Below are 26391 nucleotides of genomic sequence, written 5' to 3'. Positions count from 1 at the left end.
GCGCGGCGGGGGCGGAGTCGCCGGGGGCCGGCTTCTCGCACTTCCCGGGCCCCGCCAGCCTGGATGGACTAGCCGAGGCCATGGCCGGCGCGGCGGCGGAGTCAGGGCGGGAGCTGCGGGCCTTCGCGGGGTCCCGGGACCCGAGGGCACCGCGGCTAGCCTACGGCTACGGCTACGGCGCGGGCAGCCTGCGCGAGCTGCGGGCGCGCGAGTTCGGCCGCCTGGCAGGTGAGGCGGGCGGGCAGGCTTGGGGGACACGAGGTTTCTGGAACCGACGTGGACGGATCTTTTGCTCCTAGTGAGAGCGGCGCTACCTCATTTGGGGCACATTTTGAATCGAAACTCCAGGAGGGACGTGTCCACGAGTCCTCTTCGTAGACACGGCTGCCTGAGGTCCCACCTGCAGCCCCAAAGCTTCTTGCTACTCTTACTCTTCAGACTTTCCAGTGGGCAGGACCAACCTAGCCGTCTTCTCCTTTTCCCGCCCTCCGCGAGCAGGGCTTAGGATGGTTCTTGCCCTCTCTTGCGGGAGACCTCTCACTCTAAAGGGCCTGCTGGGGCCGGGATTGCAAAAGCCAGCATGTCTAGCGGCCGTGACCCTTCGGATGTCTGCCCGAGGTAGGAGCGGTGCGTGGGCCGCCAGCGCCCTGGCTGGGACAGCACCTCTGCCGGCGCGCCAGGTTGGGACCCAGAGGCCAAGGCCTCCTGGTTGGGGCCTGCCGAGGCTGCGCTCTGCAGACTCCTCTGGGATAGCCTGTATTCAGCTTTGATTTTCGAAACCTCATTTTCCTCACTCTTGCAGCGTCAGAACAATCCCTCTGAGCTCCAGTTCTCTGGGGGACTAGAAGAATTAGCAAACAGTGCAATTTCACCTTTAAGAACAGGGCGAGTCTGTGAATTAGACAAGAAGACCAAGATCACATCGTGCCTTTCCTCAGAAGGGAACAGGCTGATGAAATTGCAAATCAAGCTCCATCTGGCCTTGGCCGACCCAGCCCTCTGCTGCCGGGGCCCAAGGTCGTGACTCATCCCTCTGCCAGGGACTTTGGCTGCAGGGCTTCAAGCCCCAGAGCCGCGTGCCGGACGGTCAAGGAGGGTCTGCAGGTGAAGTGGGCACATCTTGGCACAGGGCACCGGGGTTTGAGTGCATCTGCTCTGTCGCGATGAACAACTGGTGACTGCTCCCCTTCTGGGGGCAGAACAGCAGCCATGACTTAGGTTTCACTACTCGGGTAGCTGATTTCAGCGCTTTGGGTCACTTCCTGGTGTTGTGGAGGGTAACTGTGTTTTCCCTTTGGGGGCTGTGAGAACTGTGGCCTCCTCCTGTGTGTCTCCTCTGGCTTCCTAAGTAGGGAGAGTCAGGAGGGAGATGGGGGTGCCTTCTGCCAGCCTCTCTATTCACTCCTCATCCTTCCCTCTCGCAGGGTCACCTGCTGGAGACAGCTCCTCACCCTTCTTTCGTATTCTCTCTCTCTCTCAACTATTAATCATGGAAATTTCCTACCACTCAGAAATAGACGGGTACTATGAATGCCTACATGTGCTGGGGAGGGAGGCTCTCCATTCTTTGAAGCAACTCTTCAAGGCTACCTGAATAATTATGTCAGCACCACACCTCCTTAATCCCCTAAATCTCTTCCAGCTGTGATCTCTCACGCCCACTATTGGCCAACCTCTCCCTTCAGTGCTACCCTGGGAAAGTGGAGCTATATTCTGGTCCCCTCCTGGTTTCACTCTTGTCCCTCAGAGAACGGTACTTTTCCCCTCAAATGCAAAATTGGAATGTGTCAGCCAGGCTGGCCCTCAGAACTCGTTACTGCTTACTGTATGTCTGGTAGTGTTGTGGGCATCTTTTATTTAATGCAAGTTCCCTGTATTTCCTCTAAATTACAGTTAAAGCAGACATTTGTGCACTAATCTGATGCCCCTCCCACTGCTGGGAGTCTTGGAACATGTCCGCTTGTTTTTCCTCCTAGAAACAAGCCAGAGAGAGGGAAGGAAAAAACAAACCAAAATAATATCACCTCTTTCTCATTCCTCCTCTCCCCTCATGAAGTTTTTCTGCCAATTGGAGAATTACTCTGGTTAAGTGGTAGCTCAGAATAATTAAACGCTTAAGCTTTAAGTGCTGAAATGTGTTACCTAACGATTTGGATGGGAACTTCATTGCCTTTGTGAAGAGAGCATATTAAATATACCGATGTGTGTCAAGGGTCTCTGGAAGCCTTCGTGCTGAATCATGACCACTCACCATGCTGGAATGAGAACTGGAGGGGGATGACCTAGAGCTGACCCTGGAATTCTCTTTCCTGAAGAAGGTCTGATGCCATTTAACTTTGGGGTCATTCACCTGTTTCTAATAACAGCTACACCTGTGTCCCGAGCATTGGACTGGGTGCTGCCATACACCAGCTCATTTAACCTTTGTCCTATCTGCAGGTGAAGGAACAGGGGCCCCGAATGGCTACTGGTGGAGCCAGGATTCAAGTCTGGGTTGATTGACTTGGATTTTGTACCATTAACCCCTATGCTGCCTGACTTTCTCCTAACATCACATCTATGCGTGATTTAACACAGCTTTCCCACCCTTTTGTTTTTCCTGCAAAATTAACCATTGGACCAAAAGCCAAAGCATCTTCTTCTCCAATAGCTACTTGGCACTGCAGAAGACTGTGGCACAGTGTGAGATGCTCCCCAGCAGCTTCCAGGTCTCATCTGTGGCCTTGATGCCTGGGTGAACAAAAGCCTTTCTTTTGGTTTGGTACCTTTGTATTTCTGAATCTTTAGTAAAAGCGAACATTGTTCTAAAAGTATCTTTTTGGACTAGCTCATACATTTGATATGGTTTGGCTCCGTGTCCCCACCTAAATCTCGTGTTGAATTGTAATTCCCAATGTTGGGGGAGGGACCTGGTAGGAGGTGATTGGATCAAGGGGGTGGATTTCCCCCTTGCAGTTCTCATGAGAGTGCATTCTCACAAGATCTGGTTGTTTAAAGTGTGTAGCGCAAACTGGGTATGGTGGCTCAAGCCTGTAATCCTAGCACTTGGGAGGCTGAGGTGGGCAGATCACTTGAGCCCAGGAGTTCAAGACCAGCCTGGGCAACATGGTGAAATCCCGTCTCTACAAAACATACAAAAATTAGGCAGCCATGGTGGCTCATGCCTAAAGTCCTAGCTACTGAGGAGGCTGAGGTGGGAGAATTGCTTGAGCCTGGGAAGTTAGAGCTGCAGTGAGCTAAGATTGCGCCACTTCACTCCAGCCTGGCAACAGAGTGAGACCCTGTCTCCAAAAAAAAAAAAACTTTCTTTGGCCAGGTGCAGTGGCTCATACCTGTAATCTCAGCACTTTGGGAGGCCAGCCTGGCCAACATGGCAAAACCTAGTCTCTACTAAAAATATAAAAAGATTAGCCCAGTGTGGTGGCACATGCCTGTAATCCCAGCTATTTGGGAGGCTGAACCCAGGAGGTGGAGGTTGCAGTGAGCCGAGATTGAGCTCCTGCAACTCTAGCCTGGGTGGCAGAGCAAGACCCTATCTCTCAAAAAAAAAAAAAAAGGAAAAGAAAAAAAAGATAAAAAGTGTGTAGCACCTGCCCCTTCACAAGCGCTTTCTCTCTCTCTCTCTCTCTCTCTCTCTCTCTCTGTCTCTCTCTGTCTCTCCTGTCACCATATGAAGATGTGCTTGCTTCACCTTCCACCAAGGTTGTAAAGTTTCCTGAGGCCTCCCCAGCTATGCCTCCTATACAGCCTGTGCAACTGTGAGTCAATTAAACCTCTTTCCTTTATAAACTGCCCAGTCTCAGGTAGTTCTTTAAAGCAATGTGAGAATGGACTGATACAACATTTAATGGTATCGGATTCAAAAGTTGCCAAAGGAGGGTGAAGAATTGCCAGGGAGCCTCCCTCTCACGCCAGCTGCAGCCACTGTGGGCACTTCAGAGTCAGTTGCTGTCACTCATGTCTTGTGTATCTTTCCAGTGGTTATCCATATTTACGTGTGCATGTGCATACTTTTTGAGACAGAGACTTGCTCTGTCACCCAGGCTGGAATGCAGTGGCATGATCATAGCTCACTGCTGCCTTGACCTCTTGGGCTTAAGCTATCCTGTTGCCTCCACCTCCCAAGTAGCTGGGACTACAGGTGGGCACCACCATGCTTGGCTATTTAAGAGATGGGGTCTCACTATGTTGCTTATGCTGGTCTCAAATTCCTGGCCTCAAGCAATCCTCCTGCCTTGGCCTCCCAAAATCCTGGGATTATAGATATGAGTCACTGTATCCAGTACACTTAAAACACACACACACACACACACACACACACACACGAGCCATATGTCTCACCACTTGACATAGTTTGTGTTTGTTTAAGGTCTTTCTTTTTTTTTTTTGAGACAGAGTCTTGCTCTGTCGCCCAGGCTGGAGTGCAGTGGCGCGATCTCGGCTCACTGCAAGCTCTGCCTCCCGAGTTCACGCCATTCTCCTGCCTCAGCCTCTCCGAGTAGCTGGGACTACAGGCGCCCGCCACCACGCCCGGCTAATTTTTTTGTATTTTTTTTTAGTAGAGATGGGGTTTCACCGTGGTCTCGATCTCCTGACCTCCTGATCCGCCCACCTCGGCCTCCCAAAGTGCTGGGATTACAAGCGTGAGCCACCGCGCCCAGCCTGTTTAAGGTCTTTCTCTGCCATTATCATGCTAGCTTCTATTTTGTTCATTGCTGTGTCCCCAGCACTTAGAACAATGCCTGACACGTAGTAGGTGCTCAATAAATATTTCTTGAATGCAAATACACTCAATAAACTAGGAATGAAGGAAAAATTAACCAACTGATAAAGGTTATCTCCAACCCCCCCCACAGCTAACATCATACTTAGTGGTGAAAGACTGAAAACTTTCATCCTGAGTTTGAAACAAGACAAAAGTGCCTGCTCTCACCACTTCTATTCAACATTGTGCTGGAGGCTCTAGCTAGGACAATTAGGCAAGAAAACAAAATAGAAGGGATCCGGATTGGAAAGAATTAAAACTATCTCTACTTGCCAATAATGTAATTTTGTGTATAAAAAATTTCAAGGAATCCACACACAAAACTATGGGAATTTAAAAACAAATTTAGCCAAGTGGTAGGATACAAGATCAATATGCAAATATCAGTTCAATTTCTATACATTGGCAATAGATACTATGAAAATGAAATTAGAAAAACAGTTCCTAAGGCATCAAAAATAATAAAATACACAGAAAAAATTTATCAAAAGAAGTATCACATACGCTGAAAATTGTAAAACATCATTGAAAGAAATTAAAGAAGACCTAAATAAATGGAAAGATATCCTGTACTGATGGGTTGGAAGACTTAATATTGTTAACATGGCAATAATCCCCAAATTAATATACAGCTTCAATGAAATTCCTATCAAAATCCCAGCTGCCTTTTTGCAGAAGTTGACAAGCTGATTCTAAAATTTATATAGAAATGCAAGTGACTCAGAATAGCCAAAGCAATCATTTTATTTTATTTTTTGAGTCAGGGTCTCACTCTGTCACAAAGACTGGAGTACAGTGGCGCAATCTCAGCTCACTGCAATCTCTGCCTCCCAGGCTCAAGTGATTATCCTGCCTCAGCCTCCCAAGTAGCTGGGATTACAGGCGCACGCCATTACCACCTGGCTAATTTTTGTATTTGTAGTAGAGATGGGGTTTCACCATGTTGGCCAGGCTGGTCTTGAACTCCTGACCTCAAATGATCCACTCGCCTCGGCTTCCCCAAGTGCTGGGATTACAGTGTGTGCCACCGCACCTGACCTCAAAGCAATTTTGAAAAAGAAGATCAAAGTTGGAGGAATCACACTTTCCAGTTTCGAAACTTACTACAAAGTTACAGAATGAAGACAGTGTGATATTGGCATAAGTATACACATATAGAACAATGAAATAGAATTTTAATTTAATAAACCCATATGTCCATGGCCAATTGATTTTCAACAGATACCAAGACTACTCAACGAGGGAAATAACTTCTTCAATAAGTGATATTGGGACAACTGGATATCAACATGCAATAGAATGAACTTGGACCCCTACCTCATACTGCATTCAAAATTAACTCAATGGATCAAAGACCTAAATATGAAACAGCTAAAAGTGTAATATTCTTAGAGTAATACATAAGCATAAATCACTAGGACCTTGTTGGATTAGACAATAATTTCTTATGACACCAAAAATGCAACAACAACAAAAATAGACAAATTGGATTTTATCAAAGTTAGAACTTGTATGTTTCAATGAACACCATCAAGAAAGTGAAAGTACAACCCACCAAATGAGAGAAAACACATCCACACAAAAACTTGTACACCAGTATTCATAGCAGCAATCATTTATAATACACAAAAGTGGAAACAACCCAAATATTCCTCAGTAGATGAATGGATAAATAAAATGTGGTATATTCATACAATGGAATACTATTCTGCCATAAAAGGAATGAAGTTCTGATACATGCTAAAATGTGGATGTACCTTGAAAACATTATGCTAAGTGAAAGAAGTCAGACACTAAAGGCCACATATTGTATGGTTCCTTTTACATGAAATGTTCAGAACAGGCAAATCTAGAGAAGCAGAAAGTAGATTAGTGGTTATCAAGGGCTGGGATTGGAGGCATTGGGGAGTGATTGGTAATGATATGGGATTTCTTTTGGGGATGAATGAAAATATTCTAAAATTAGTGGTGGTATTTATGTAATTTTATGAATATGTTAAAAATCACCGAATTGTATACTTTAAGAGAGTGAATTTTATATCTCAATAAAGCTGTGATAAAACAACCCATTCTACACAAAACAAAATATTTGATAAGTGAATGAATGGATCTCTTCATATTATATGTACTTGAAAGTGTATCTCAGAGTTTGTTTCGTGTCAGTACTTATTATTAGTGTACAATGTTTATTTTAAAAGCGCATTGATGGATATTTGTTTCCAATCTTTTGCTATTGCAGGCAGTAGTTCATTGAATATCCTTATATTCAGGTCATTCCACAAAAGTATGGGTATTTGTAAGATGAATTCCTGCAAGTGGAATTGCTAGGTCAAAATGGTGTGTACATTTTAAAGAGTGAACTGATGTTGCCAAATTGCTGAGCATAAAGAAGGTGTACCTGTGTACCCTCCTACCAGCCATGTACCAGTGAGCTTGTTTCGCCACAGCTTCATTCACACAGTGAGGAATCCAACCACTGATCTCTGCCAATCTGATCAGTAAATCACGGTATCTCATTTTCATCTAAATTTGCATTTCTCTCTGAGAGAGGCTGGAAGGATCATTTGCATTCTTTGTATTCTTGGAAGCTCTGCAGCTGCATTAGTGTTGAGGGGTGCAGAGCAGTGTGGGAAAGTAGGATCAGGGCTCTCCCCTCAGGGAATCCTCCCAGAACCTCCAGAATAGGTTGTGAGTGACAGTGTGAAACAGCTTTGCCATTATTCATCACGAATGTCTGCTGGGCGCCTTCTCTGTGTGGGATGCTGTTCCAGGTTCACAAAAGAGTGAAGGGAGCTGATTAATCAGGAGGGCTCTCTCAGGGCTTTAAAAGTCCTTCAGCATTAGAAGTGCAGTCCTTCCACTGCTCATGCCTACACTTGGATTAAGAGGCACATATCAAGAGGCACTGGGCTCAAGTCAGTGGCCTGGTGTTACGTCTACACGCATTAGATGGCATCAGTTGGGTTTACACAAACCAGATTCAGGTAAAAGGAATGAAATACCTATGAAAAACAACCTGCAGCTTTATTTTGTTTTCTTTCAGGAACTGTCTACCTTGACCATGCGGGTGCCACCTTGTTCTCCCAGAGCCAGCTCGAAAGCTTCACTAGTGATCTCATGGAAAACACTTATGGTAAAGAAAAACGCCTGAAACAGGTTTTAGTCAACTACATGCAGCTGATATACCTACGCATATTAAATGTTGGATTAATAGACCAGGACTGTTCTGACCACAAAAAGCTGAATAAGCCCCATGTAAGATAGGGGCCAGGCAAGCACCCTGGGTCATTCTGTACTGTAAACATGTGGCCGGGAGGGAGGGAGCTGGCTCAGGGACAGACACACAGGTTACTACCAGAAGAAGGCGCCAGTGTTAGGAAGGGCACAGAGATTCAAAGTTGCTGTGTTTGGTGGTGGTGAGTGACCCTGTACAGTGCAGAGAGTGGGGCGGCAGGAGGGATGTTAATTCAGTCATTCACTCTATAACTGTTCACTGAGCCACTACGATGTGTGGGGCACAGTGCTATAATGGGAGCAAAATAAACACATCCCTTTCTTCTTGGACACTGTGATCTAGTCCTGGAAGACAAGACCTTAAGTGAACTCCAAATAAATGTGATTACCAACTGCGTGAAAGACTATGGACAAAAGGTGCCTGGTTCCAGGCCAGCCTGTATCTGCAGTGACAGTGAGGTTGGCTTGTGCATGTCAGGGAAAGCTTCCTTTGGAGTGGAGTGGATGCTGGAGGATGAGCCAGAATCCACTCAGACAAGAGGGGGAGAAGTGTGAGCAGGCAGGGTAACAGCCCGAGCCAAGATCCTGTAGTGGTTTCAGGAGCTAGTCCAGGAACACGGAAGGGAGAAGAGTGGGAGAGGTCCGAATGGGGAGGGAGGGAGAAGAAGCCAGTGCAGGGCATTGTAGATGCTTGATCTTTGTTCTAGGAGCAATGGCATTGTCATCAGTGGCATTTATTAGCAGCACAACATGATCTCACATACTTTGGAAAGGGAATTTGAAATCATAGTGGCAGTAGTAATTGTAATATTTGTGATGAGAATAACGATAAATAACATTTATCAGGTACTCGCTATGAGCTTTCTCTCTTCAGCCTCACAACAACCCAAGAGATATATGTTCTGGTATCACTCCTGTTTTATAGGTGAAGAAGTGGCGCCCCAGAGAAGGCAAGTAACTAGCCTGAGGCTGCACAGGAAGGACTGGAGCTTGGGGGAGCTAGAAGCTGGGTTTCCAGGCAGTTTAGCTCCAGAGCCCAAGCCCTTAGCCTCCACCAGAGTGCCTCGATTCAGGATACTTCTGTTATGCCACATTAAGGGGTTTGGATTTTGGCTCCGGGCAGCCAGCAGATATTTGTTCTGGGGAACAGTCTTCTGGGAAGGTGCCAAGGAGGGATTTATCTTGATTTTAATCTGCAATTTGCAAAGGGTCTTGTAATTCTCCTTCTTTGACCTTTGCAAGAGCCATAACTATGGGAAAGCCTGAGAGATGGCAGAGTTGAGATTGCAGGTGGTGCTAATGATGCAGCACTAAAGCCAAGCAGAGAAAAGGCAATGAGGATAATTACCAGGTCCCACAGGTTACTAGCAATGTGGAAACAGAACATGCGGTAGCTGCAGTGGCCAGAAATCCAGTGCAATCTTTCAGTGTATTTTGGAGGAAAAAAAAAATCTAAAACTAAAGGGCAAATTCTGCGTTAATGAGCACATGTAGCTCCTGAGAAATGCTGGTGCCTGGTCTTATAGGTCAGGCCCTACCAAGGCCTGTCTGGGGGTTAAGTTTGAGGGAGGTCATGATACTCTGGGACACATTTGGTGAGGACACCGGGAAGGGAGCCAAACTAGAAGTTAAGAGGAAGAGTGAAATTGGGAGGGGGGCCTTCCTCCTTGAGAGTGGATGGCTAAGGGCAGCACAGTGGCCCCCTTCGCATATTTGGAGGCTGGGATCAATTATTTCTGCAGGAATGGTATCAGTAGTGGTGGTGGGATCTGCAGGGCAATAGGTGAGGACTTAGATTAAGTGGCGTTCATGGCTCTGCTTCATGCTTGGAGAAAAGGGCATCCTCCTGAGGCTGTATTCTGCATTCTCTGAAGTTAAACAGAGCCACAGCCACCTGTCCAGAACATGAAGAACAGACTCTTGCACTGACCTGCTTCTGAGCTGACTTCCAGCTCTATAATACTCTTCCCGATCACATTTGGTTTTACTAAGGAGAGATTTTTTTTTTTAACTATATCATAAAATTTACCAGCTGGGTACAGTGTCTCAGGCCTATAATCCCAGTGCTTTGGGAGGCCAAGGTGGGAGGATTGCTTGAGCCCAGGAGCTCAAGACAAGCCTGGGCAACATAGCAAGGGCCTATCTTTACAAAAAACAAAAATTTAAAAAATCAGCCAGGTGTGGTGGCACACGCCTGTTGTGCTAGCTATTCAGGAGGCTGAGGCATGAGGAGCACTTGAACCCAGGAATTCAAGGTTATAGTGAGCTATGATCAGCCACTGTACTCCAGCCTGGGTGATAGAGTAAGATTCTCTCTTAAAAAAAAATCTATTTCAGTTGTCCAATGATGATTTTTTAGTAATTGACCTAGTGATGCAATCATCACTATACATCAGTTAGATGTTTTCATTCCCCCGAAAAGATCCTTCATGCCCATTACAGCTAATCCTTGTTGCTGCCCTCAGCCCCAGACAATTGCTAATCTACTACTTTCTGTATCTCTACAATTCTTTTGCTGGACATTTAATGTAAATCGATTCATGCATTATGTATATTCTTGTGTCTGGAGTATTTCATTTATCATGCTTTTGAAGTTCTTTCATGCCATGGCCAGTAGTTTGTTCCTCTTTATTGGCAAATAACTTCCCTGGCTGGACACAGTGGCTCATGCCTGTAATCCTAGCACTTGGGGAGGCTGAGGCAGGAAGATTGCTTGAACCCAAGAGTTCAAGACCAGCCTGGGCAACACAGAGAGACCTCATCTCTACAAAAAGTAATTTTAAAAAGTTAGCCAGGTGTAGTTGTGCACACCCGTAGTCACAGTTACTCAGGAGGCTGAGATGGGAGGATCACTTGAGCCCAGGAGTTTGAGGCTGCAGTGACCTATGATCATGCCACTGCCCTCCATCCTGGGTGACAGAGCAAGACAGAGCAAAAAACCAAATCACTTTTTATTTTATGGATGTAGCATATTTTGTTTATCTGTTCACCCACTGATGGACATTTATATTGTTTCCCGAATTTGACTTTCTGAATAAAGCTATGAACATTCACATGCAAGTCTGTATAGACATGTTTTCATTTTTGAGGGGTAGAAATCTAGGAGTGGAATTGGTAGGTGATGTGGTAGTTTTATGTTATGCTTTTTGAGAAACAGGGAGTGGATTCAGAAGGAACACAAAGGAAGAGACCCTAAGTAGTGACTTGGTGGCCTTGTCTTTGTAACCTGCCAGGTAATCCTCACAGCCAGAACATCAGCAGCAAGCTCACCCATGACACTGTGGAGCAGGTGCGCTACAGGTAAGCATCAGGGACACCTGCCTGACTGGGCATACCTAGGCAGACAGACTTCCTTCCTAGGACTTGCCTGCATCCCACTAAAGTTCTGAGTTGGTTTCAGGAGGATCACAGTTGGCTAAAAGGCAATGCATGCATGTTGAGAAACATCAGAGTCAGAGCTCAGAAAGGCAGGGGTGAGTAGATGCAGTGTGGGGCAGATGAGACGCACAGGTAGGTGGCTCTGAGGTGCACACAGCTGTTCTGTGTGGCTCCAGAGACTCTGCAGTGCCAAAGTGACAGGGAGTGACCCAGGATCCTAGGTCTTGTTTTCAGAAAGAAGAAAAGTACTATTTCTCTGGTTTTCCTTTTCATAAGAAGTTTTATTAGGCATCTTGTTTTCTTCCTGTCTTTTTTCCCTTTTCCCCGTTTTTACTAGTATTTGTATGTTAAACAGCTCTCTATACTTTCTACACAAAAAACAGTATCTGGCAAAAAATTTCCAGGTGGTACTTAAAATTATTAACACAATTTCCAATCACACAATTTCAAGTTATTCCAAATTTGAAAGTGATACTGTTTTGCTATTAGGGTTGCCAAAATTAAAAGCAATGTAAATAGGTTGATTACTATGTAAATCTTCTTATGTTAGAGTTAAGTAGAAAGCACCAAGGAGAGAGAGTAGTATCAACTCTGATTAAGTTTATTGTGGATTTTTGTCATACATATCCAATTGGAGATATCCAGTGATATTTGGGAGGTAAGAGGATTTTGCCAACTGGAACTCGTTCCCACGGCTTCCATTGCCCCTGCCCTAATTTCACAGCTGTGGCAAAGCCTATCTATCCATTAAGGTAGAGATGGCATAGTTAATAGAAATAAAACAGCCTGCAAATATTCAGTGCTGGGGCTGAGATCCAGGGGTTGCGGAGATGCTGTTCTTCTTCCAGAATCCTGGCGCACTTCCACACCACCGCAGAGGACTATACTGTGATCTTCACTGCTGGGAGCACGGCTGCTCTCAAACTGGTGGCAGAGGCCTTTCCGTGGGTGTCCCAGGGCCCAGAGAGCAGTGGGAGTCACTTCTGTTACCTCACCGACAGCCACACCTCCGTAGTGGGTATGAGGAACGTGACCATGGCTATAAATGTCATGTCCACCCCGGTCAGGCCAGAGGACCTGTGGTCTGCAGAGGAACGTGGTGCTTCAGCCAGCGACCCAGACTGCCAGCTGCCGCATCTCTTCTGCTACCCAGCTCAGAGTAACTTTTCTGGAGTCAGATACCCCCTGTCCTGGATAAAAGAGGTCAAGTCTGGGCGGTTGCGCCCTGTGAGCACGCCTGGGAAGTGGTTTGTGCTGCTTGATGCAGCCTCCTACGTGAGCACCTCGCCTTTGGACCTGTCAGCTCACCAGGCCGACTTTGTCCCCATCTCCTTCTATAAGATCTTCGGGTTTCCTACAGGCCTGGGCGCTCTGCTGGTCCATAATCATGCGGCTCCTCTACTGAGGAAGACCTACTTTGGAGGAGGCACAGCCTCTGCGTACCTAGCAGGAGAAGACTTCTACATCCCGAGACTGTCGGTAGCTCAAAGGTAACCTTGCCACAGGGGAGGGGTCAGAGTTCAGCAAGGTAGGGTCTGGCCCGTTTCTCCTGGAGGATTATGCAAGAGGTGGGTCTGGCTTTGGGGGTCAGCAGAATTCAGGTTGCTGGCAGGGACAGGCTGATGGCAGGGCTCAGATCTGGGAGGCAGAGGTTGACTGGAGGTGACACAGGTGGCTCAGTGAACTCTGCCCCCATTTGAGAGGCTTCTCCAGAGCTGTGAGACGACTGGGGCCTGCAGATAAGAACTGCACACAGGAGAGATAAAAGGCCCTCATGGGGTAAGGAGGGTGAGCTACCAGGCCTTTGCCCTCAGCACTGACAAGAGGTTGCAACGGTTGAAACAGTGGCCTTAAAAGGTGGCACCCAGTGGCTTTAAAAGGTGGCACCGTTTGGAACAAGTCTGCCCACACATTGACAGCATAGCTGGTTCTCCAGGAGCTAGGATCAGCTCAGCCTGGCACCTAGTTAGCAGGAGGAATCAGTTAAAGCAGAGGCCCCCAGACTTGTGAGGCAGTGTTAGCAGCAACCTCTATGAGCCCCACTGTGAGTGAGTTACAGAGGGAGTCTGGGTGCAGGTTGTCACTTGCCCTCAAATGCCAGAGGCCTCTGCCTGGGTTGTTGGCATATACCTCATCCCCAGGCTGCAAGGGCAGGTGGTGTGGGTTATGCTCAGGAATCTTTCAGATGGTGACAGCTGGGACTTGTAAGGTCGAGTGTGTCAAGGCTGAAAATGGTGGCTGATCCAGGGTTCTGCTGGGTCAACACTGGGGACACAGGGTTGGGTAGGCAACTAATCACCTACAGGGTCCAGAGAAGGCCTGGCGCATAGTTGGGAAGGGCTTTAGATCCCCCACAGACCCCACACAGACTCAAGGGTCCTGCAAGTAGGGCCATGGCCTTGACAATAGAGTCAGTGTTAGATGTGTAGGCCTCAGGCTGGACCACTGGGGAATGAGTCCCCACTCCACTGCACACCAGCAAGGGGACATGTGACTTGTTCTCTGCACCTCATGTTTTTTCTGTAAAGTAGAAATGATAATATTGGGTCGGTGTGTGGTGGCTCACGCCTGTAATCCCAGCACTTTGGGAGGCCAAGGTGGGCGGATCATGAGGTCAGGAGTTCGAGACCAGCCTGCCCAACATGGTGAAACCCCGTCTCTACTAAAAACACAAAAATTAGCTGAGCATGGTGGTGGGTGCTTGTAATCCCAGCTGCTCAAGAGGTTGAGGCAGGAGAATTGCTTGAGCCCAGGAGGCGGAGGTTGCAGTGAGTCAAGATCATGCCCACTACACTCTAGCCTGGGTGACAGAGCAAGACTCTGTCTCAAAAAAAAAAAGAGAGAGAAATGATAATACTGTCCTTTTAGAGCTAACATAGGTGAAGTATCAGAATGGTAGGGATCAGTGTTAGGAGGCTATTTGATGTCTCTTTTATTTAGGACTTGCCCATAGTTGGGGGGCTTCTAAAACAGGAATGTTCATGTAAAACCTTTTGACTCCAAGTGTCATAATTTACCATGTAACAGAACCAAATGAGAAAAGAATGACAGGCATAACATAATGTAAGTTACAGGCAGAACAAATCAACACCTCAAATTTAATTTGGCCAATAAGGGTACCTGAAGGCCAGGAGAAGTGGGGCAGCTCACTGGGGGCCAGGGCACGGATGGACTGAGGGGGATCAGACCTCTGTCCTTTGATTCAGGTAGATGACTTTACAACAGATGACACGCCAACATTCCCAGAAAGCTGAATTTATTTATTTACCATTATAAGCCAATTTTTTTTCTTGTGAACTTAGGACTAGAACTCAAGAGATTTAATGCTCAACCTAAAGGTTTATTGAATAAGTACCTTGACTATGTTCTCAACTTTATGTATTTTATAACTCAGTGAAGTACATCCCTTGACAGAAGCAAAAGACTCCTCTTTTATTTTAAGAAATAATCTATTAAGTATTTGATCAATAAATAATTGTCAATCAATTAATAACTGGCTAGTTTAACAAATTTTTTTGTAGAGATGGGGTCTTGCTGTGTTGCACAAGACAGGTAGTTTCAAACTCTTGGCCTCAAGTGATCCTCCCACCTGGGCCTCCCAAAGTGTTGAGATAATAGGCATGAGCCACTGCACCTGGCCACCCTAGGAAATTTAGAGCAGCCCAAGAAAACTGCAGAGTGGGTCAGGGCCAGAGGCAGCTGGACAGGTCTTGGTGTACAAAGTCCCCCCATCCTGAAGGGGAAAGCAATGTTTTGTAAGACAGCAGAGGGAAGGTATTAATAGATTACAGCAGTATTAGTCCAATTTCACACTGTTATAAAGATACTACCCAGGACTGGGTAATTTATAAACAAAGGAGGTTTAATTGGCTCACAGTTCTGCATTGCTGGAGAGGCCTCAGGAAACTTACAATCATGGTGGAAGGGGAAGCAGGCACTTTCTTCACAAGGCAGCAGGAGAGACAGAGAAGAGCCCAGGGGAACTACCATTTATAAAACCATCAGATCTCATGAGGACTCCCTCACTATCAGGAAATGAGAACAGCAAGGGGGAAACCACCCCCATGATCCAATCACCTCCTACCAGGTCCATCCCTCAACCCCTGGGGATTACAATTAGAGATGAGATTTGGGTGGAGACATAAAGCCAAACCATATCAACAGCTAAGCCTAAAATCTAAAGCTCATTATATACCACTAAATGCACATGGATTGTTTTGACCACAGCTTGACCTGTTCTCCTCACCCCGTGGTTATAGGTTTGAAGATGGCACCATCTCATTCCTTGATGTTATTGCGCTAAAACATGGATTTGACACCCTAGAGCGCCTCACAGGTCAGTGGATGTTTCTATCCCTGTGGAATTTGCTCCTGTTGTGTCCTTGAGGGAGCTCTGGCACAGGTGTGATTCAGGTGAAACAGAGAGAGTCTGTGGAAGTGACTGGCCCTCCATGCAGTTAAATTTGATTCCTAGTAACTTCAAAACCACTTCAGAAAGCAAGAGAATGAGGTGGGGCTTTTGGATTGTTTTTTGTTTTTTTCAGCTAAAATAACATTGTAACAGGTAGAAGACATTCCAAATCAGGAGATTGCTAGCTTCACAGAATGACAGGAGCCTCCCTGGGTCCTGGGAATGGTTACAGATCCTGAGGCCTTTACCTGGTCTTGCCTTTCTGGGTCCTCCCCACTGCCCCACGGGGGAGCTCTGCCTATGAATAAGCTGATGCTCAGAGAGGTTAAACACCTTCCAGGCCAGGGAGCTGGAAACCAGGAGGGCAAGGATTTAACCCAGGTCATACTGATGCCTAACCATGAGCACCCAACCACTGTGTCTGCCGATGGTCTTCACATGAGGCATGATTTCTTTTGTCACAGTAATGGGACCCTTCAGTGCCTTAACCTTAGCCTTAGCCCAACATAGGGGCAGGCAGGATTCACGGGAAGAGAGGGTCGCCCTGATGGCAATGCAGAGAGGTAAGTGGGCATGATCTGGGACAAAGGGAGGAGTTAATAAATACAGGCACTGAGTAGTGAGTACTTTCCAAGGAAAGATATTAACGGGGCCCCCAAACCGCAGGTGACAGGGTCTAACAGGGCCAGGCACCTCAGAACGCAAAGGTTGACTGTACCAGTCCACAATATGGCAAACCCTGATTTTTTTCCTACGTAATTGTTCCTTTTTTAAAAAATAAAAATTGTGGTAAAATATACATAACATAAAACTTACCATTTTAACTATTTTTAAGTGTACAACTCAGTCATAGTAAATACATTCACAATGTCGTGCCACCATCACCACTATTTCCAGAACTTTATCATCCCACACAGAAACTCTGTACCCATTAAACAATAACTCTCTATTTCCTTCTCCCCTTCCAACCCTTGGAACTACTTTTTTTCTCTGTGGATTTGCCTATTCTTAGTAACTCATCTAAGTAGAATCATACAACATTTGTCCTTTTGTGTCTGGCTTCACTTAGCACGTTTCCAAGGTTCATTCATGTTGAAGCATGTATTCTTCATTGCTTTGTGTAGTGTTAAAATTATTTAAACATTAATAATATAAAAAACAGCAAAAGTATGTTTAGAGGAAAAAACATACATTTTGTGATCTGTTACCAAAGGGTCTAAATATCTAAATGTTTAAGTAACATTATGTATAAAAAAGAGGATGACAGGAATGCCTATGGAAAAATTCTGTTGTTCAGTACTGAAGACCTAAACATTTGTCACAAGGGCAGTACCATCCACTATTTACACACATTTAAAATTATTAATGTGAGGTCCAGGTTTTCCAGCTTTAACAAACTTGTTTTCTTAAAAGTGAGTTAGTGGTGCCAGGCGTGGTGGCTCATGCCTGTAATCCCAGCACTTTGGGAGGCTGAGGCAGGTGGATCACTTGAGCCCAGGAGCTCAAGACCAGCCTGGGCAACATGGTGAAACTCCATCTCTGCAAAAAATACAAAAATTAGTCAGGCATGGTGGTGAATGCCTGTCGTCCCAGCTACTTGGGAGGCTGAGGTGAGAGGATCACCTGAGCCCAGGAGGTTGAGGCTGCAGTGAGCTGTGATTGTACCACTGCACTCCAGCCTGGGTGACAGAGTGAGACCCTGTCTCAAAAAAAAAAAAAAAAAAAGAATGAGTGAATTGTGAATTTACATAAAGCTCATGATTCTCTTGTGTTTCATGATTGATTTGAGGTGGAATGGAGAATATAAAGCAGCACACCTTCACCTTGGCTCAGTATACCTACGTGGCCCTGTCCTCTCTCCAGTACCCCAACGGAGCCCCTGTGGTGCGGATTTACAGCGATTCTGAGTTCAGCAGCCCTGAGGTTCAGGGTCCGATCATCAATTTTAATGTGCTGGATGACAAAGGGAACATCATTGGTTACTCCCAGGTGGGTTTTCTTTCCATCCTGCTGACCTTATTACAACTCGTCCGAGTTCCAGACGAGAGCAATGCAGTGTGACAAAGTCCATGCACTGTTGAAGAGGCCACCAGGCCCTCAGCCACATGCCTTTCCACCTTCATTCACCCTTGTTTTTCAGTCCTCTTTACTCAGCCAAAAGTGGTAACTTTCAAATGGGAAGAAAGAGGCCAGTTCTTCTGATGGCAGGTGGGAAACCGTTGGGTCTTTGCCACAGTTGAATAAGCTGTTCACTTCACTTCCTGGTCCACTAAGATGTCCAGAGTTGCACTGAGCACTCAGGCATGGTGGTAGGTGGTTATCAGATGGGGTGTCACAGATGGACAGCAGGAACCAAAGGTCACTCCCAGAGCAGCACTGTGGGGAATGGATTCAACCGTTGGGTGTTTGGAAGACGGTGCTGGTTTTTCCTTGAAAGCACATCCGCATCTACATTTTTATTAATTTTTTTGAGGTGGGGTCTCGCTCTTTCACCCAGGCTGGCATGCAATGGTGTGATCTTGGCTCACTGCAACCTCTGCCTCTTGGGTTCAAGCAATTCTCATGCCTCAGCCTTCTGAGTAGCTGGGATTACAGGCACGCACCACCACACCTGGCTAATTTTTGTATTTTTAGTAGACACGGGGTTTCGCCATTTTGGCTAGGCTGGTCTCGAACTCCTGACCTCAAGTGATCCATCTGTGTTGGCCTCCCAAAGTGCTGGGATTATAGATGTGAGCCACTGTGCCAGGGCCACATTTCGTTTTTAACAAAGAAAAAAAGGTTTATTTGGCTCATGGTTCTGTTGACTGGAAGACTGGGCATTGGCGAACACCTTAGGTTGCTTCCACCTGTGGAGGAAGGCAAATGTGAACTGGTATGGCAGCCAGAGAAGCAAGAGAGAGGGCGAGGGAGGTACCTGGCACTTTATTTTTATTTTATTTTTTCTTCCAACTTTTTTTTTTTTTTTTTTTTGAGATGGAGTCTTGCTGTGTCACCCAGGCTGGAGTGCAGTGGCGTGATCTCAGCTCACTGCAACCTCCACCTCTCGGGTTCAAGTGATTCTCCCACCTCAGCCTCCCGAATAGCTGGGACTACAGGCATGTGCCACCATGCCTGGCTAATTTTTATATTTTAGTAGAGATGGGGTTTCACCATGTTGGTCAGGCTGGTCTTGAACTCCTGACCTCAGGTGATCTGCCCACCTCAGCCTCCCAAAGTGCTGGGATTACAGACATGAGCCACTGTGCCTGGTGTTCTTCCAACTTTTATTTTAGGTTCAGGGGATACATGTGCAGGCCTGTTACATGGGTACCCGATAGGTAGTTTCTCAATCTTCCCCTCCCCCCACCTTCTACCCTCAAGTAGGCCCCGGTGGCCATGGTTTTCTTCTTTGTGTCCATGTGTACTCAATGTTTAGCTGCTACTTGTAAGTGGGAATATGCAGTATTTAGTTTTCTGTTTCTGTGTTAATTCACTTAGGATAATGGCCTCCAGCTGCATCATGTTGCTGCAAAGAACTGGTTTCATTTTTTTGTGGCTGTGTAGTATCCCAGGGTGTAAATGTACCACATTTTCTTTAACCAGTCTACCACTGATGGGCATATAGGTTGATTCCATGTCCTTGCTGTTGAGAAAAGTGCTGCAATGAAGATATGCGTGCATTTGCCTTTATGGTAGGATGATTTATATTCCTTTGGGTATACACCAGTAATTTAATAAAGGAATTGGGATGGCTGGATTCAATGGCAGTTCTGTTTGTTTGTTTGTTTGTTCAAGACAGTCTCACTTTGTCGCCCAAGCTAGCGTGCAGTGGTGCAATCTCGGTTCACTGCAACTCCACCTCCTGGGTTCAATTGATTCTCCTGCCTCAGCCTCGCAAGCAGCTGGGATTACAGATGTGCACCACCACGCCTGGTTAATTTTTGTATTTTTAGTAGAGACAGGGTTTCACCATGTTGGTCAGGCTGGTCTCAAACTCCTGGCCTCATGTGATCCACCTGCCTCAGCCTCCCAAAGTGCTGGGATTGCAGGCATAAGCCACCATGCCCGGCCAATGGTAGTTCTGTTTAAATTCTTTTAGAAATCTCCAAACTGCTTTCCACAGTGGCTAAGCGAATTTACATTCCCACTAGCAGTGTATAAGTGTTTCTTTTTATCCACAACCTCACCAGCATATGTTAATTTTTGACTTTTTAATAGTCATTCCAACTGGTGTGAGATGGTATCTCATTGTGGTTTTAATTTGCATTTCTCTCACAATTAATGATGTTGAACATTTTTTCATATGCTATTTGCTGCATGTATGTCATCTTTTGATAAGGGTCTGTTCATGTTCTTTGCCCATTTTTAATGGGGTTCTTTGTTTTTTGCTTGTTGATTTAAGTTCCTTATAGCTTCCAGATATTAGACCTTTATTAGATGCATAGTTTGCAATATTTTCTCTCATTCTGTAGGTTATCTATTTACTCTGTTGATAGTTTCTTTTGCTGTCCCAATGTTCATTCGTTTAGTTAGGCTTCATTTGTCAATTTTTCCTTTTGTTGCAATTGCTTTTGGAGTCTTCATCATGAACTCTTTGTCAAGGCCTATGTCCAGAATGATATTTCCTAGGTTTTCTTCTAGGATTTTTATAGTTTTAGGTTTTACATTTAAGTCTTTAATCTGTCTTGAGTTTATTTTTGTATGTGGTGATAGGAAAGGGTCCAGTTTCAATCTTCTGCATATCTATAGCCAGTTATCCCAGCACCATTTATTGAATAGGGAGTCTTTTCTCCATTGCTTGTTACTGTCTACTTTGTCAAAGATCTGATGGTTGTAGGTGTGTGGCTTTATTTCTGGGTTCTCTAACCTTTTCCATTGATTTATGTGTCTGTTTTTGTACTAGAACCATGCTGTTTTGATTACTGTAGCCTTGTAGTATAGTTTGATGTCATGTAGTGTGATGCCTTCAGCTTTTTTCTTTTTGCTTAGGATTGCTTTGGCTATTTGGGCTCTTTTTTGGTTCCATATGAATTTTAGAATAGTTTTTTTTTCTAATTCCATGAAAAATGACATCGGTAGTTTGATAGGAATAACATTGACTCTGTAAATTGCTTTGGGCAGTATGACCATCTTAACAATACTGATTCTTCCTATCCATGAGTATGGAATGTTTTTCCATTTGTTTGTGTGGTGTCTATTTCTTTTAGCAGTATTCTGTAATTCTCATTGTAGATATCCCCCCTGGTAAGGTGGATTCCTAGGTATCTTATCATTTTTTTTGGCTATTGTAAATGGGATTGCATTCTTGATTTGGCTTTCAGCTTGGCCATTATTAGTGTATAAAAATGCTACTGATTTTCATGCATTGATTTTGTGTCCTGAAACTTTACTGAAGATGTTTATTAGTTCTAGGAGCCTTTGGGCAGAGATTATGGGATTTTCTGGGTATAGAATCATGTTATCAGTGAAGAGAGATAGCTTGACTTCTTCTCTTCCTATTTGGATGTCTTTTATTTGTTTCTCTTGCCTAATTGCTGTGGCTAGGACTTCCAGTATTATGTTGAAAAGGAGTGGTGAGAGAGGTCATCCTTATCTTGTGCCAGTTTTCAAGGGAAGTGCTTGCAGCTTTTGCCCATTCAGTATGATGTTGGGTGTAGTTTTGTCATAGATGGGTCTTGTTATTTTGATGTATGTTCCTTGGATTCCTAGTCTGTTGAGAGTTTTTAACAGAAGGGATGCTGAATTTTGTTAGAAGCCTTTCCTGTGTCTATTGAGATGATCATGTGGTTTTTGTTTTTAGTTCTGTTTATGTGATAAATCACATATATTGATTTGTGTACGTTGAACCAGCTTTGCATCCCAAGAATAAAGCATACTTGATTATGGTGGATTAGCTTTCTCTTCTTCTTCTTCTTTTTTTTTTTTTCTTGGAGACAAGGTTTCACTCTGTTACCCAGACTGGAGTTCAGTGGCACGATCTTGGTTCACTGCAGCCTTGACCTCCCTGGCTTAAGTGATCCTCCCACCTCAGCTTCCCGAGTAGCTGGGACTACAGGAACATGCCACCATGCCCAGCTAATTTATTTTAATAGTTTTTTATTGTACAGGTGGTTTTTGGTTACATGGATAAGTTTTTTGGTGATGGTTTCTGAGATTTTGGTGCACCCATCACCCAAGCAGTGTACACATTGTACCCAATATGTGGTCTTTTATCCCTCACTCATCCCACCGTTTCCCCCAGAGTCCCCAAAGTCCATTATATCATTCTTATGCCTTTGCATCCTCATACCTTAGCTCCCACTTATAAGTGAGAACATATGATATTTGGTTTTCCATTCCTGAGTTATTTCACTTAGAATAACGGCCTCCAGCTCCATTCAAGTTGCTGCAAAGGCCATTGTTTTGTTTCGTTTTATGGCTGAGTAGTATTCCATGTTGTATATATACCACATTTTCTTTATCCACTCGTTGGTTGATGGGCATTGAGGTTGGTTCCGTATTTTTGCAATTGTGAGTTGTGCTGCTATAAACATGTGTGCGTGTGTCTTTTCCACATAATGACGTTTTCTTTGGGTAGATACCAGTAGTGACACCTGGCTAATTTTTTGGTATTTTTTGTAGAGACAGGGTTTTGTCATGTTGCCCAGGCTGGTCTTGAACACCTGAGCTCAATCAATCTGCCCACCTCGGCCTCCCAAGGTGCTGCGATTACAGGTGTGCACCACTGTACCTGGCTGGATTAGCTCTTTAATGTGCTGCTGGATTAGATTTATTAGTATTTTGTTGAGGATTTTTGTGTCTGTGTTCATCATGGGTATTGGCCTGAAGTTTTCTTTCTTCATTGTATCTCTGCCATGTTTTGGTATTAAAATGATGCTGTCCTTACAGAATGAGTTAGGGAGTCAATCCACATTTGTTAAACCCTAGATTTCCCAAACAAAATTCATTTCCCAAGGAATCTTTTCCCCCACTTTTCTGAATAGCCATAAAATTTCTAAAGAATACACTTGGGGAATATTCTTCTGGGGGAGATGTTGGTCCTCACTGGTGTTCAGGGGCAGACACTGTACAGCCACAGGTGGTCTCCCGAGTATGGCAGCTGTGTAGACCCCTTGCCCCCACTGCCCTCAGCTGTCAGTACTGGCAGAAGCAGCCCTGACACTACTAAGAAGCACAATATTTTAAATGCTTTTGGAGGGGGCAAGGTGGAAAATGCATCAGAGGCAAAAGGTTTGCCTTCTTAAATATGTTATTCTAGGTCATTGGTAACATAAGTTTTATTCTTGAATCAAAAGTAAATGTGCAAATGTCCAATGTGGCACATATACACCATGGAATACTATGCAGCCATAAAAAATGTTGAGTTCGTGTCCTTTGTAGGGACATGGATGAAACTGGAAATCATCATTCTCAGTAAACTGTCGCAAGGACAAAAAACCAAACACCGCATGTTCTCACTCATAGGTGGGAATTGAACAGTGAGAACACATGGACACAGGAAGGGGAACATCACACTCCAGGGACTATTGTGGGTGGGGGGATGGGGGAGGGAGAGCATTAGGAGATACACCTAATGCTAAATGACGAGTTAATGGGTGCAGCACACCAACATGGCACATGGATACATATGTAACAAACCTGCACATTGTGCACATGTACCTTAAAACTTAAAGTACAATAAAAAAAAAGAAAAAAAAAGTAAATGTGCCTGGGCACGGTGGCTCACACCTGTAATCTCAGCACTTTGGGAGGCCGAGGTGGGTGGACCACCTGAGGTCAGGAGTTGGAGACTAGCCTGGCCAACATGGCAAAACCCTGTCTCTACTAAAAATACAAAAATTAGCTGGGCGTGGTGGCACACACCTGTAACCCCAGCTACTCAGGAGGCTGAGGCAGGAGAATCACTTGAACCCGAGAGGTGGAGGTTGCCATGAGCTGAGATCGTACCACTGCACTCCAGCCTAGGTGACAGAGCAAGACTCTGTCTCAAAAAAAAAAAAAAAAAAAGGAAAAGTAACTGTGTGTGCTGTGGCAGGGCATGGGATTGGTGGTGGAGAAGAAGCCTCCAAGAAGAGGAATCACCAGGGTGTGAGGCTGTCTGTCTAGGTGTCTGAGGACTCTCGTTCCCCGGGGCTAGACACAGGATGAGTTTCTCCCTCTGTGCCTTGGTAGAGGAAGCTCACTGTGTGAATGGATTCTGTGGCTAAGGCATGACTAACTGTGCCAGTTCAAGAAAGTGCAGTTATGGTTTTTTCAGGTTCAGGGAACTTCACGATATGGGAATTTCCACAGGGATTTTGGTGGCCCTCGGAAACATCAGTTGGGTTTGGCTGTCTCTTTTTCGTCAGGAGGTGTGTAAAGAATTCAGCTTCCTATGAGAAGGCTTTGGGTTCTTGGTTTGGTATATCCAGACTTCTAAATTTATTCTCCCGCTGTTGGAAGTCACTCTGCGTGGTGGTTAAGAGCGGGGACTCAGAGTCTGTCTGCCTCTTGCCGGCTCTGTGAACTTGGGCAAGTTAAGTTCTCCAAGACTCTGTGAAATGGGGATAACAATATACCCTGATTATAGTGTTGATATGAGGATTAAATGAGATACAATATATACATCCCTTAGCACAGGACCCAGAATAAAGTAAGTGCTCATTAAATGTTGGGCACAAAGGTTCCTGGGCTGGGAGCCTCCAGGGCATTGTGGCTGGGCCAGTTTCTCAGTCCTCCCTGAATGCTGTGCTCATCCTGCCATAGCAGACAACCTCCTTCACCTGGATGGGCACAGTCTGGGCCTGTGTGAGATTCCCCAGGGCTGAGGGCAAGAAGAGACTGATGCATAAATGGGAAATTAGGACAAAGTGTAAGTGTGGCTGCAGCAGCGTCTTCTGCTCACATCCTCTCCTGCCATGAGACTTTGACACTCCTCCATGGAGGGCTGGAGATCCATGGGTCTTCCCCTAGAATCTGGGCTGATCTGTGACTCGCTCACAGCTAACAGAGTGCCAGGAGGATGACACTGCATGGCTTCTAAGGCTGGATCAGAAGAGATGATGCCATATTGGCTTTGTTCCCTGGGACACTAGCTTTGGAGCCTGGAGTTACCCTGTCAGCTACTGTCTCGCACCCTGAGGCTGCTGTGCATGCTGCAAGGATGCCAAGCCACACAGAGAGGCCAAGCTCAGGACTGTGGCTGGTGGTCCTAATTCTGAAGCCCTTCCAGCCTGTGGACCAGAAAGACCCAGGAGTAAAAGAGTCTCCAGATGATCCCAACCCCCAGATGCCAAGCTACTCCCAGCCTTTGAGTCTTCCTAGCTGAGACTCCAGACATTTTGAGACAGAGAGGAGACATCTCCTCCATGCCCTGTTTGAATTCTTCCCACACTGTAGCCATGAGCTGCATAAAATGGTTGTTGTTTTATTCTCCCTAGTTTGGGTGGCCTACTTCACAGCAAAAGTAACTGGAATGGTGAATATGGGGGAGCAGGTGAGGGGCAGCCACGGGGACTCTAATTCAGCCTGGTGGGAGCTGGACGGGGGGTCAGGGGTCTCCCTAGGAGTTGCCTTGTGAAGGGAAACCTGACCTGGAGATGGAGTTGGCCAGGCCCAGTAGAGCTGCAAGGACTCACCTTAGAGCTGGGAAACTCCTGAATTCACTAGCAGGTCTGCATGCCAGTGGGCCATTAGCCAAGGGTGAAGGAACAGAATTGTTCATCTGAAGCCCCTAAGTTCAACCCAGAGAATGGCTTCTTCTCACACACCAGAGGAGATGGCCAAAGTGAAGACTGCTGTGGTCTTGATAAGGGTCTGTGGGAGGCATCGTTACCCAGCCGAGATCCCTGGCTAACCACATGGTGACCTCTGGCCACCCACATGTGACTTCCCAGGGAGAAAAATTCAAAGGCTCACCCAGCTGAGCAAGATGTGTTTATTTTCCTGAATGCAGTTCAGTGACGACGGCTCCTGAATTCAGCCTGAGCCCCCAGGGCGAGGACTCTCACTGGGCCCCCAGGCCCTTGGGGAATGGAGTCCTTGACTCACAGCCTGGAGGAGATGGGGCAAACATCCCCAGGGGCTCACGTGAATGCGAACCACCTCCCAGAGCCTTCAGAGGGCAGGAAAGAGCTTTGGGAACTTCTGGACTGAAAAGCAATTCTGTGATTAAACTGAAAGTTGGAGAAAGTAGGAAAAGTAAATCAATTATACTCAGCATGGACACAGTAACACTTGGAGTCCAGGCTGCAAGCTGAGGCGGGGCTGCTCGGAATAGCACTTCACCGGGCCTGCTCTGTGGTCCAACCCTGTGCAGCTGATGCCAAGAAGCCACTGTCTCCAGCCCCACTGAAACATTTTATACAATGTTTAACCTGTGATAGATCATTTTAGAGGACAATTCCAGGCTTGCATCATCATTTTATTATTAGGAAAGAGAGGTCCAAATCCTGATCTGAATCTCTCAGAGTAAAACTGCACATTGGTAATGGCTCATTCCATGTTACATTAAATCCGCAGGTGGACAAAATGGCCAGTCTTTACAACATCCACCTGCGAACTGGCTGCTTCTGTAACACTGGGGCCTGCCAGAGGCACCTGGGCATAAGCAACGAGATGGTCAAGAAGCATTTTCAGGTTG

At 45.8% G+C, this 26391-nt stretch overlaps 1 protein-coding gene across 1 annotated transcript in view; it reads left to right on the top strand.

Annotated features, from left to right (window-relative positions):
- Window positions 1–43: 43 nt before the first annotated feature.
- MOCOS (molybdenum cofactor sulfurase) overlaps window positions 44–26391 on the top strand; it is a 75395-nt gene continuing 49047 nt past the window's right edge. Inside the window, exons 1-7 of the mRNA XM_030810101.1 lie at window positions 44–228; window positions 7809–7898; window positions 11233–11299; window positions 12226–12867; window positions 15637–15713; window positions 17578–17777; window positions 26271–26387. Of these exons, the coding sequence (XP_030665961.1) occupies window positions 81–228; window positions 7809–7898; window positions 11233–11299; window positions 12226–12867; window positions 15637–15713; window positions 17578–17777; window positions 26271–26387 (1341 nt within the window). The 5' untranslated portion in view covers window positions 44–80. The remainder of the gene's footprint in view (window positions 229–7808; window positions 7899–11232; window positions 11300–12225; window positions 12868–15636; window positions 15714–17577; window positions 17778–26270; window positions 26388–26391) is intronic.

This window comes from Nomascus leucogenys, chromosome 4, assembly GCF_006542625.1.
Source record: "Nomascus leucogenys isolate Asia chromosome 4, Asia_NLE_v1, whole genome shotgun sequence".
NCBI classification, from domain to species: domain Eukaryota; kingdom Metazoa; phylum Chordata; class Mammalia; order Primates; family Hylobatidae; genus Nomascus; species Nomascus leucogenys.
Note: the sequence above shows the minus strand (reverse complement) of the source record. Positions and strands in the feature narration are given on the sequence as shown.